This window comes from Corvus kubaryi, unplaced genomic scaffold (genome assembly GCF_017639235.1).
Source record: "Corvus kubaryi isolate FWS band 111438036 unplaced genomic scaffold, C.kubaryi_AGA036_p1.0 37398, whole genome shotgun sequence".
NCBI lineage: Eukaryota > Metazoa > Chordata > Aves > Passeriformes > Corvidae > Corvus > Corvus kubaryi.
The window spans coordinates 1,803,535-1,817,142 of record NW_024581137.1 but is presented as its reverse complement, the minus strand read 5'-3'; the positions used below and the strand labels follow the sequence as shown (position 1 = coordinate 1,817,142).

The window sequence follows — 13,608 nt, the reverse complement described above, 5'->3', positions numbered from 1 at the left end:
CCAGGACTTACTGGGAACAAGAAACATTTAATCAGATTATAGTCATTAATTTTAGATTTGCATTCACACCATTCATTAATTCTAATTATTAGCATTAAAAATATCCTGAACTCAAATCTCAGACATTCAGTTCACTACCATTTTCATCTGACATCTAAAATTAAAATTCTTTATTTCTGCATATACATAGGACAATCACCTAATAGAGTGGCTATCAGTTACCATATGAGGTATATATTTTCTTTTACTGCAACTACCTTTCAGTACCTTCTCATATTGTTCTGTTAGATTTGAAACCTATGTCTCAACCTACAAATCTCTTTAGACTAAAAAAAGGCAGAACTTATAAATGCCAAATTATTCCCTTTTTCTTATTTTTCCTATTTATAGGCTCTTTTAAGAATGCCAGCTCACCTGTTAAATTTTTTTGCTGAAAACAAAAAGGTGCCAAAAAAACCCAAATAAAACATCCTCCCTAGAAACGCTCTTGTAGAGCTGAAAACACTTATCAATGCATACTGCTTAGAAACCTACAAAACCTTCCATTGACACCATGCTAAATGAGAACAGTCTGACACATGCTCATCTCCACTTGGATTACAAATGCCCCAGGCATCTTTTTTCTTACAGCATCCATGACAGGAAGAAAATGTAAACAGCCTAAATTTGGAAGAAAGGTTGCTTACTACCTGTTTCAAATTGCAACACAGGAAGAGAGCCCACAAGGAGTATCAAAATAGGGCTCCTTGTATTCCCCTAGTGACACGAACTCTCTTAGTGTGCAGCAGCAGTAGCTGCTGTGCACAGGAAGTCACGGGAGAGCTGATGGTAAATACTGCAGTCATCACTTTTAAGGCAGCCCATACCACAGAGGCTTGTTCTAGCAGAAGCAAACACACAACACCTTTTTGTGAAATACAGACTGCATATGATGATGAATAAGAACTGCCCACCCTCTACTCCATGATCCTCTCATCAGTAGCTTCTCATATTACTCCCACACCGGTCTGGGTCACATAAACCCTCCATTCTCAGCACGATCAGTTCCATTCAGAAGTTTAACAAACACCACCCCACAATGAGTAACAAACACCTCAAATATCACAAAGCAGCTAAATCCATGGTTAATTGGTACTGCATTGGGAATTGTAATGAGTATATCTGGAGATCCTGTATAACTGAGATAGATTCCAGACGGTAAGTACAGACCCATTTTGTTTTCTCATACTGCTGTAATGAACTACTATTGCGTTACAGTATCACTGTATTATCTGTTGTTAACTGAAAGAAAAACAACTTACCTTGTACACAATTATAATGATATAAAAGCTATCAGCTGCATCTTTTAATACCATTAAAAATGTCATATTGAGAGTACAATAACTACTTGTTAGCTTATTTTCACTTTTAAACAATATTTGCAACTGAAGAGCATATACTAAAGATCCAAGACATCTGGGCAATGAAGCAAGTGCTGTCATGAGTCATGAGAGTCACAGCCTGGTGCCAAAGATCACCAGTGTTCTGCAGCTGCCGATGCCCATGACCACAAATGGCACTAAGCGGTACAATGCTCTGCTGTACCAGCAGAGACAAACAGATGAACTAGCTCCTGCTCACCAGATGATGGTGGTGGCTTATTCTTTTCTTTAGAGTCTTCTATGTTTCTGCCTAGAAAACGAGCACTCTAGAAATCTTTTTGCTTTTCTGAGCGTCCTAGTGCCACAATCTGAAAGATCTCCCACACTTTCAGGACTTTTCCTTCCAGAACAAAGTTGAGGCAAAGAAGAAGAAAGACGATTCAGTGCTGCCAAGGTAGCGTTCCTCATTTTCTGTCAGCACACAGTACCATCCCTTCTAAAAAGCTCACAGTTCTCATCCCAAGCAAATGCCACAAAAGCTTTGCACCTGGCACACTGCAGTGGGCTCCACGAGCAGGGCACTGCAGTGCAGCACCACGCACTTGCAGCTGCACGGGGCTCACTTCTGCAGCACCACACCCCTGGCAAGCTCGCGGGAACTCTGTGCCAGGCGGCTCTGCACACAGCATGGCACCATTCCCAGAAGGCTCTCCACAACCAATTCCTGGGAAGGAAAAGCACCGAGAAAACCTACTGGACTTCAGGAATATCACATATTCAAAACAGACACCAAGTGCCCTCGCTTTCACAACGAACTCTTGGCTCCACTGAAACAACTTTGCCTGAAGATGTTTTCCACTGCTTGCCACCACTGACAAAGATGCAGGTTTGATTTAAAGCTGTTCCACAGCTTAGGCAGAAACTTGATGATGCAACACCCTGCAGCAGGGTTTTCTGGTTGGTTTTCTTTCCTGAATTACAAATGTCCAGATAGTACAGAAACAGTCCCTGCCTGCCTGAGGACTGACTGTGCCTTTTCAGCAATCAGTGCTGGGACTGCGTGCACTGCCAAGAAGGATGGTGACAGGCAGTAGGTGAGCTGCTCATTACTCCTCACCACAACATCTTAGCCACAGCACTTCTGGCTACACTGTCACCTGCAGTCAGCTTTCCTCACTGAAACTGAGTGCTTTCCTACATCTGCTCCTTCAACCATAACAATTCAGTATCTAACACCACATTTTCCTAGAAAAAGTTGCCATGGAGATTTCTTTATGGAATTAAAATGTTCTGGGAGCCTGCAGAATCAGCACCAACATTCACAGTCTCAGCAAGGCTTAGAAAATTATTGGTCTGCTGGTAATATCCACAACCTTCGTAAAAATGAGAAACAAAAAATGACTGTAACATGGAAAAAAAATTTCAAAGGGAAAGTTTGCCCTTTTTTGGGGGGGAAATTGTACCAGAACTCCCTACCAAAATTGTATTTACTTGGTTTTTACATTCATGGGAATACATGCACATTCATTAAAAGTCTGCACAAAGTCAGAAACCGAGATCAAGCTTCAAATAAAATTTGCATTTTGTTCGTGTTCCTTCAGTTTAGTGTGTGCACAGACACACTCACACAAAAAAACCCAATAAGCAACTCCAATAATGCCAGAAAGTGACACCATTTTAACTAATCCTGGTAAGGATTTAATGTCCAGTCTTTAATGAGACTTGTTCCAATTCAGTTGTAAAAAAGTCCTCCTCAACTTCTAGATAATGGGAAGGACACATCAAGTAGGCTCTCCCAAGTCAACCCACTGTTGTTTTTTTAAGGAAAGACAAACAAAAAGATTGAAGAAAGATAAAAACCACATCAGATGGAGCACACTTCCATTCATAAACATCACATCTCAAGCAGACCACATCTAAATTTTTGGTAGTTTTACGCACACAGGCAGATTAAATATATCTAATTGCAACATATATAGTATATTAATTATGAGATGAGGGATTTCAAGGTCATGTTGACATTTTAGGAGTAAACAACATACATACACACACACTTTTTCCCTATAAAATTTCCACTCTAATTTCAGAACAAGAAGTTAATTTGTACTGCCTATACAGGAGCACAACGAAATTTATTTTTATCCCACAGGTCACCATGTACCACAATCAGCCCTGTGACCATCCTGGTGGCCCTGCACCAGGCCTGTTCCAGCGTATCAATCTCTTTCCTACACAGGGGAGCCCCAGACTGGGCACTGAGACACAGTCTCAGGAGCCCAAGCTGAAGGGAAGGATCACCTCCCCAGACCTGCTGACCACACACTGACTCACGCAGCCCAGGATGTCGCTACCCTTCCTTGCTGCCACAACTCACTCTCACTGCAAGGACTGCTGTCACCTCACCTTCAGAAGTTTCCCATCTGTGCTAGTTTTGGCTGGAGTAGAGTTAATTTCCTTCACAGTGACTAGTATGAGGTGGTAGTTTGGATTTGTGGAAAACAGTGTTGATAACATAGAGATGTTTTTGTTATTGCTGAGCAGCACTTACACAGTTTCAAGGCTTCTGCTTCTCCTATTGCTCCTCCAGCGAAGAGGTTGGGGGTATGCAAAGAGCTGGGAAGGGACACAGGCAGGACAGCTGACCCGAACTGACCTATGGTATATTCCATACCATACGGCATCATGCTCAGCATAGAAGCTTCAGGAAGGAGGAAGTGGGGGATATTCAGAGTGATGGTCTTATACTACTCTGCATGATGGAGCCCTGCTTTTTTGGGGACGGCTGAACACCTGCCTGCCCATGGGAAGGGATGAATGACTTCCTTGGTGTGCTTTGCTTGTGTGAGCAGTTTTTGCTTTTCCTATTGAACTGTCTTTACTCAACTCATGATTTCTCACTCCTCTGATTCTCTTCCCCATCCCACTGGTGGGGGAAACAGAGCGGCTGCATGGGGCTAATTTTCCAGCTCAGGTTAAACCACAACACTGACACCACCACCACCTCCAGAGCTGCCTCCTAGACTGCTGGCCCACTCTCCAGCCCATACCTCAACAATTTGGTGATGATGTGACTGGGGTCAAGTCCTTGCCATAATCAATGGATACTAACTACACCCCTTTACCCACAGTGTCAGTCATTTCATGGGAGGTGAATGATTAACCTCAAGCAATGAGGTCAATCAGGCACAACTTGTCCTTGGCAAATCCATGCTGGTTGCTCCAAATCACCTTCTTGTCCTTCGTGTGTAGAGAAAGGACTTCCAGAAGGATTTACTTCACAACCTCCCTGGGGACTGAGGTTATGCAGACCGGCCTGAACTTTAACTTTCCTCTCTCTGTTTCTTCAAGCATGGGCTGTATTTTTCCCACAAACCTTCTCCCTGCTTCCGTCTCTTGTGTACCTCCTCCTCATGGTCCAGCCCAGTCACAAGCTCCATGTATACTCTTGCTAGCCTGCTGCCATGCTTGCCCGACTTCCTGCACATGAGAATGAAACGTTCTCGTGCTCTGATGAAGCTGCCTTGAAGATCAACCAGCTCTCCTGGGCACTTCTACTCTCCAGGGCAGTATCCAGAGAGAAGATGAAGAGGCCAAGACCTGCCCTTCTGAAGTTCAGGCTTGTAATTCTGTTGTTAATCTTGATCATTCCTTTCAGGATCTTAAACTTTACAACCACCTGGTTGCTGCAGACAACGCTGCAGTTGTCCTCTACATCTTAATCATCTTCCACTTCAATCCATGAAATCAAAGTCCACAGTAACAGTATGGAAAATACTTGCTTGTTACTTAGTTTATTTAGTCAGTAAAACTAAGGCAGATTTCACATAGCTGCTTTTATAAATGAAAAATAGGTAGTTTTAAATGATGGCACAATAGGCTGACCTGCCAAAAAAAAAAAATCCAAAAACAACAACCGACTGCTACTCTAAGCCAGCAGAAGTTCCTGTAGCACACAAGTGGAATATGCCACAAAGTGTGGCAAATACCAAGTAAGCTGCTATATATAGTACCATGTATGACATCATGCAGCATTCCGTATCAGCTGGGAAATGAATCACTCACCACTGTACCTATAGGTTTTCATGTGATGTCTGCTCATGCAAAATGGTGTTTTTAAAATCCTCATCAGCAAACATCAATATGGGTATAAAATTTAGCCATTATACATGCATAAAACAAGCCTGTGTTACAGCAAGTGAATTTAAAACCATCTTCCTTCTCATATGCAATCACTGTTTTACTTTTAGAATTTATGCCTCTTGGCAGAAGAGGGAGAAGAGCTGTTTTGTCTTTTTAAATAAAAGCTTTTGAAGTATAAAGTGCAAATGGCAACATTACATTTGGCTCTTTAGGCAAGAAAGGCAGATCTTAATTTCAATTAAAATATAGATGTGGCAAAAAAGAACACTTTCTGTTGAAACTTACCTTCACTTCTACCTAAAAACACACAACTTCACAATTTGTCTGAGAATTACCAGAACAGATTTTGCCCTGCATATTGTTCTATATCTACTTAAAATGTATTTCCTGATGCAGACAAAGTACAAAAGTTAACTGTTATGCCTACTTCATGCATAAAGTAGGATTACAAAAATCCTTTTCTATGTCATTATCAGAAGAATGTCTCCAGCAGGGATGTAAAACATAGCTTGCAACTACTGTGTGCTTCATTTATATATAAAGACCACTTCATACCTATTTACGCACTTCAAAAATTTAAGAGAGGCTTCAGTAAAAATCTCTGTTGAAGACTATTTGCTTCAGAGAAACCTCGTGGATAGGTATTTGTTTTGAATGAGCTCAGATGTCAAAGTACTAGTCCTTTCAAAACAATAAGAAAGCAAGAAGCATCATACTTGTTCAATACAAAGAAAAGACAACAATTATATTACAGTTGACAAATGAGGAAAGCATGTACTCATTCTTGCCAAGAGTTTTCTTGTCAGCTTCTCAGAGCAAACATTACCCATTTCAAGTCTTGCAGCCATGGTGAAGTACTGCTGCATTAAGGCCCAGCTGTTCTCAGGTGGAAGCACTCCTGCAGAGACCTGACTGATCCAGGCTGTGGGAATTAGGCTAAACAGCCAAGCATGCAAGACAGCAAGGACAGAGCACGGGTGGGTCTGCTCAAAAGTCAGGGAACAATAAAGTGTGTTGTGAATATTCTCCATGGGAACAAAACCTTCCTTTCTCAAAAAGATGGAGGAGAGTTTTCTGGCCTTTATAATACATGGCTTCCTCAGCAACAAGAAAACATGTCAAAGCAACATCAAGAACTACTAATGGAATTTCAGAAGACAATTATTCTGTCACTTGATCTTTTACCAAGAATATTTTAGAGGGTGGGGAGTAAGGTATATTTACAAAGCTTCTGTAGCTTAACTCATCTTCAGTAACAAACCAGTATAGAACTGCAAAAATTTGTTTAAAATTTAACACATAGTAACATCAAAACAAACAAATGTTTCCATGGAGATGACTACCTAAATAAATGCTCACAACAGATCCAAGGGCTGACGTCACCCAGGCCTGCCTGCAACCATAGTAACATGCCAGTGTAAACAGAAATATTTTTATTTTTCTATCTAATAGTGTCATAGAATTAGCAGTTTTATGGCAGTGCTTAAAACATATTCTTGCAGTGCTCAGTGGTAACACTTCTAAAATAAGAGCAGAGGTATTTATATCAGGGCTATTACTATTACCATGTTAACTACATACAACAAGTGAAGTATGTGTATGGCATAGCTAACATATCAAATTTCCCAGAGCAGTTGTTGACCCCCAATAAACAAAGAAATTTAGAGTTCCTAAGGCAACATGCTGGAATGCTGGTCAGAGCTCAGTAGCATCTATTATTCTTGGGTGTTCTGCTTTCCTTAATACAAAAATCCTGAAGTTCTTAGACTGTTGTGCCTCACCATCTTGCTGGAATAAGAATGCAGCCACATGTTACTTTTCATACCAAGTGCAGAACCTTTCAGTGCCCTTCTCTTCTGTCACCAATGACCTTGCTTTCTCCAAGGCAACAAGATTCACTAAATCCATACTTGCACTCTGCAAGCACAATACAAGACACACAGCTGACAAACTTTTGGAACTCCAGAAGAGTACCAGAAAAGAAACAGTTAATGAAGAAATTTTCCAAGAAAGCAGGCAAGTGTTTCAGCTACTGAAAAGATACCCATGGAATTCCCACTGTCATGAAGAACATCCATCTTCAAATGCTATTGCATGTCTGCATATTGTATGTCTCTAAATTCAGTAGGCCCGGCACTGCATTATCACTTTTCATTAAAAAAATATAAAAGAAAGATATCTATATAAGGTTCAGATAGTATGTGAAAAAATTAATGCTTTGAATGATCTAGTATTACTAAGATATTTATATTAAACCCCTATATTTTTGCAGAAACCTGAGCTACAGGGAAATATCATAACAAAAAAAGTTGGAGTACTAGTTTTGGTCCTGTCACAAATACTTCAGATAAAGTAATTAAGAAGCCTTCCATTCCCATAGAACATGACTGTGACTTTTCTTTGTCTTCAAGTATGGCAGAGAATTTATGGACCAGTTAAAAAAATTACTTCCCATGAAGTATTTTCAGGCTTGTTTTTAACAATCATATGAGCCATTTTTTCTGAGAAGAGGTTGCTCCATTTTCGCCATTTACAGAGAAAAAGTTTTCCTGGTACCAGTTAGCAGAAGGGATTTTTATATAACTTTAAGCTAGCTTTGAAATTAAAATTTACCCTACAACCAGTGTTACTGTTTTATGTAGTCCAAAAAGCATACAAAGAAAGGAGTACAACATCTCAGGTGTTGACCATGAAACTACAAAAAAGAAAGCTTACTGCATAATACCTTTACAGTTATGTACACTTCTGTTGGCTTTGCTGCATTTTTTAACAGATGTCATCCCATAAGATATGGTAGAACTTTGTAATTCACTCTTCACAATTTCTTCTGCTCTTCCAGGTGCAGGATGTATGGAAAGTTAATGACATTTTAAGAGATGGCTTTATTGCATGCCTGATAACCTAAAAATAAGGAAAGTTTACTCTTCTACTTATTATAGAAACTGCAGTCTATTCCAGCTGCATTAGAACAATCCAAATATTTGGCAAAAATGCAGGTGTTTTTACTTTGTTCTCTAGGGATGCAAATCATAAATATTCATACATGCAGCTACTCTCATAAGCAGGCTTTAGCTTTTCATTTCAAGTAATTCCATTGTGAAATTCTTTGCTGCCTCATTTCTTGTATTTTCTGAGCTGACAATTTTAAAAAACATAAACTTATATTACAGTCCACCAAATTGGAAGAACTTGTGGGACCCTATAAATTACTGTTAAACAGGAATATTGGGGGGGGGGGGAAGATCACCCAATTTACATATTTTCTTACCAAAGAACACAATTATAGCAATAATTCTTTCATGTCTACTACTGCAGATTCTTCGCATTAGACTATTCCTTCTTCTTATCCTCAAGCACATATAAATGCTGTGCTCACAAGAAGGCCTTCAGTAGAACTTTTATGCAAGATAAACAGACAAATTACGTTTATGTCTGACCTGACATCCTCACGCATTCTGCACTTTTTTTCTTATTTGTAACAAAGGCTCAATGGAATTTCTACAACCTTTGTAACAACATTAAACTTAACTTTAAATGAACTAATGAACTGAAAGACAGAACTAACTCTGAGAGACAGACACATGGGTCCCAGCTTTGAAGAAGTATCACAGACTATTTAAAACTTTCAGATGGTTTGGCAGAGGTGGAGAGGGGATGTTAAGTCTACAAAAATGTTCATTACTTCAGAGATAAAATCTCTCCTAGAGCAGAGAAAGTTGCCAATCGGCGAATAGAACATTATCTTTCAGTAGCTCTTAGGTAAACATATCTCTTATTAATTTTCCTTGTTACTTTACCCTATCAGCAACGTTTAGTTCCTACTTATTTTGCCAGTATCTGTAGCAGAATAATAAATGAAGCCTGGGAAAGTTAGCAAGACAACAAATGTGGGCTTTATACATAGTAACTCATAAATCCAAAGAGCATTTCTACTAGATTAATTATTTTCTAGTGTCTGAACAACATGTGCCATTGTCATAAACTCTAAGTATAGCTTGCTGGAAAACAACCCTGCTAAGTACAGTGGCTTCCCAGTAACAGAATCAACAGAAAATACGTTTGGAAATTCTAACACAATGCTAGATGGCAATTGGAGTTGAGAATGACAAACACTTTTTCTTATGTTTGTTGTTCGCTGGCTAGCCTACAACTGCTAAAATCCACCAGCCCCATCCCATTGAACCATCACTGCGGCTCACCATCAGAATCCCAGGCTGAGGGTAATCCTTTGAGACACACTTTAGCTTAAGAGCCCAAAACCAAGAGTGAAGCACAGAGCCTCCTGGTAACCATAAGCAGAATTCTTTTTGAGGCATGGAAACTGCACTTTGCACTTTTGGGGGGAGTTGGAGATTCTTTTATAGTGTTTAAGGTTTTACATTTAACACAGAGGGGGAAAAACCTGGTCTCTCAAAAAATCGTAAAGCTCTGCTTGGAAAAAGCTGCTTGTAAAATAAAAATGAGTTTATTATGTGAGCATGCCTGCTTTGATGCACTACCAAATCTATCATTATCCTTGAGCTTAGGGTTAAATATGAAGTAAAAGAGAAAGCAAGGAAAAACAGCTGTCTGAACATGCTTGAGAACGCCTGTATACTCAGCTTATGCTTAACCCTCCTAAGTTAAAGCATATTACTAACACAAGTTCCTACAGCCATTAGATCTTTCCTTTTTAAAACCTAAAATACTGTATGTGAAATGAATGTGATCTAGACTAAAAAGAATTGCTGACACATGCACTCAAGAATAAAAATGTAAAAAAACCACAAAACCCCAACAGTTAAGAAAATGTGGAAGTATACCTACTGAAAGCATACACTTGAAAAATACAGATCCTCCTAATAAAGATAGCAGATCTCAGCTATTGTAGGTTGTCCCATATGCCATTTAAGCAATACAATTTAAAAATAAAATCATTTTAAAAGGGAAGAATATATAAAATACATGTTATATGTACATGTAGAGGTAGGAAATGAACAAAAAGTTAATAAACAATTAAAACTAAGATACTTTTGCATTTGATGCAGTTACTACTAAACTATTAAACACTATTGTGCTGGTTTTGGCTGGGGTAGAGTTCATTATCTTCACAGTGGCTGGTATGGGGCTGTTTTGGATTTCTGGTGAGCACAAGGTTGATAATTAAGAGATGTTTTTGTTATTGCTGAGCAGGACTTGCACTGAGCCAAGGCCTTTTCTGCTTTCCATACTGCCATGCTGACAAGGAATGTGGGGGGTGCTTGGAAGGCTGGGAGGAGACACAGCCAGGACAGGTGACCCCAGCTGACCTGAGGGATATTCCAGACCACAGGACATCATGCTCAGGGTATAAAGTGTGGGGAAGAAGGAGGAAGGGGGGAACATTTGGAGTGATGGTGTTCGTGTTCCCAACTTGTTACCATGTGATGGGGCCCTACTCTCCTGGGGATGGCTGAACACCTACCTGCCCATGGAAAGAAGTGAATTAATTCATTGTTTTGCTTTGCTTGTGTGCATGGCTTTTGCTTTTCCTATTAAACTGTCTTCATCTCAACCCATGAGGTTTCCAGCTTTTACCCTTCCAAGTCTCTCCCCAGTGCTGCTGATGGGGGAGTGAATGAGTGGCTGCGTGGGGCTTGGCTGCTGGCTGGGGTTAAACCAGGACAACTGGATAGAGGAAAAGATGGCATGCGTCTTCCAAGAGAAATGACAACACTTAACAGAGGTCACGGGAGCAAGGTCTGAGGAACTGCTGAGCTAGCCCTCCCCCACCAGAGACAAAGACAAGAACCCCCAAGCTGGGAGTGCTCAACAGCAGCAAGGGGATATGCTGACATTCCCCGGGAGCCTCAGGTACCCGCCACCTCACAATTCACTCCTGCGGAACAGGACTGGATTCCTTCTGCCCCAACAGTCACCAAACGTGATACTTCTTTATATCTGCTAACAATGCATATCTGTTTATGTCATATCATGGGATTGTCCTATCACTAAAGAGCCCAGAAACTGATATGAAAAAGTAGCACTAAGATTGTACTTATCTACAGGAAATAATAAAACAAAATTTTAAGCTGATGAAAGTCAAAGAAAATTTGAAAATATAACAGATCAAGAAAGAAACAAAACCCCACAGCCTAAACATTCATTTCAAATAAGCCAGTTCTCTGATGGTATATCTAACTCCATCAACACAACTTTCAAGAAAACACAAGTAGGGACTGATACAAGGACAAGAGGGTGGGAGTGTGCATATGTAGTGTTTTCATTTATCTAGATAAGATCCCCAAGGAGCAAAAAAACAAAGAAATCAATCAAGTAAGGTCATTCTAACTATGTATGTCACACTGGACAGGTTTCAAGATTAAAGGTCTTTACTTCTCTGCCTTTCTCCACTTTGATGTAGTCTAAAGGGTCAGTGCTTGTAGCAAGATTTTCCAATTACCTTGTAAGAAATGCAGCTTGCATCTTCTCCCAGCATAACACCAGAACAGTTGACTGCACAAGCCAAATAAGTGTTCCTACAAGCTACAAGTACAACTAAGGGACTCCTTTAAAAATAATGTTTCTCAACACAATGAGGTGGGAAACAATTTAAACAGTTACAGTGGTAATAAAAAGCAGAAAAAAACAAGATTATCATATCAGATGTCAGGGGAATAGGAAAGGTGAAAATAATCCAATTCTACACATAAAGCAATATAAAAAAAAATTATTTGGGGCTTCATACAAAATATGCCATAACAGATTAATTCCTTGTTAACATCTTTCCTTTAATATCTTCTTTTAGATTTGACGAGTTTCTAAGCCTGCCTATGTTTTCAACTGTAGAGGAAGTTTCACTAAAGCTCCAGTCTGGTCACAAAAATAAGATCAGACCACCAAGACAATCCTAATTCATCACAGCCATGGGTCACCATGCCATATTCACCAGCAGTTTGGCATGGCCCTACACTTCGAACCTGAGCTGGTGTTGTGACGAATATCATGACTGTTGTTAGAATATTGACTTTTAGTACGTATCCCACCTTAGCCTCAGTCCTCTGAGGCCAAACTTTGGCAAGATCTTCCTGACTTCATTCAGATATCTTTCAGGAAACAGTGACAGCACTTACTGCAGTTTATTGAAAGAGCCTGCATTTGTCCTGATCACACTATACCTCTTTTTACAGTATAACACCTGTGAAACCAAAGTCAATTTAAGATAGCAGGTCAGAAGCTGAAAGCTGTATCTTCAGACCAAGGAACAAAATTTTGTAAAGGAACAAGAAAGAGATTGATTTTGACAAAGAGTGTCACACAACATCTGTAAGCAACAGAAGGTAAATTTATATAGTGTCTACAAAACATGGTGGGGGGAACAATGAAATTATGGCTAAAATGAACTTACTTGATTTTACTGAAGACAATGTCAACATCTGTGGTTGTCACATTCTTCCCATCTATGATATGACAGTCCTTACACAGCTTTGACCAGTTCTTCCCATGCATTTCTTTTCCTGTGGCTCTTGTATCACCATGGACGGCAAATTTTCTAAAGGCCTCTTCCAGTGCACTTATTTCTCCTGCCGCAGCTCCCTCATGGGAGTTTGTTGGTTTGGCCGATTTGTCAGCCATTGTGCTACAAAGAAAAGGAGGGCAAACTTATTACATTAATTTGCACTAGATTACTTTCTGTCCATCTACATGCTACAGTCCATGTCACAACTTATGAAGAACAAATGGTCCATAAAGTTAGTGAGAACTCACTGGCCTCCACCATCAAACATCAGTCTAAACACAGAACTATGTAACTCTGCCCATCTAGGAAAAAATTCTAGTACATTAAAAAAAAAAAAGAAAAAGGTAGGCCAAGAAACTAGGGACACAACGACACAAAACTAGTTTCACCATCATACATCAGCCATCAAAAGAACACTTAGTATTTGCTTCCTTTCTTTTTTTCTTAAATGCAATCACCACAGTCACTCTGTTGATTTGAATAGAATTAAGTCCTTTACACTGTAGGCATTACTACGTACTTGTATTTCTGAAGAAAAAATAAACATTCCTTTATTTTCTGGACTTTGGCTTTTTAATTATTTTTTTTTTTACTGAAAAGCTAAGTATTTTTGAAATGCAGCAAAAATAT

The 13,608-nt window shown here is 39.6% G+C and overlaps 1 protein-coding gene across 3 annotated transcripts in view; it reads right to left on the bottom strand.

Moving 5' to 3' along the window:
- Positions 1–13,608, bottom strand: part of LOC121672012 (tubulin polymerization promoting protein) — an 86,717-nt gene that overhangs the window by 60,666 nt on the left and 12,443 nt on the right. For all 3 annotated transcript variants that reach the window (XR_006018722.1, XM_042044400.1, XM_042044398.1), the window contains exon 2: positions 12,868–13,098. Coding sequence is in view for 2 of the 3 variants with exons in the window: in XM_042044400.1 (XP_041900334.1) it covers positions 12,868–13,094 (227 nt within the window). In the remaining variant the exon portion in view is untranslated. The remainder of the gene's footprint in view (positions 1–12,867; positions 13,099–13,608) is intronic.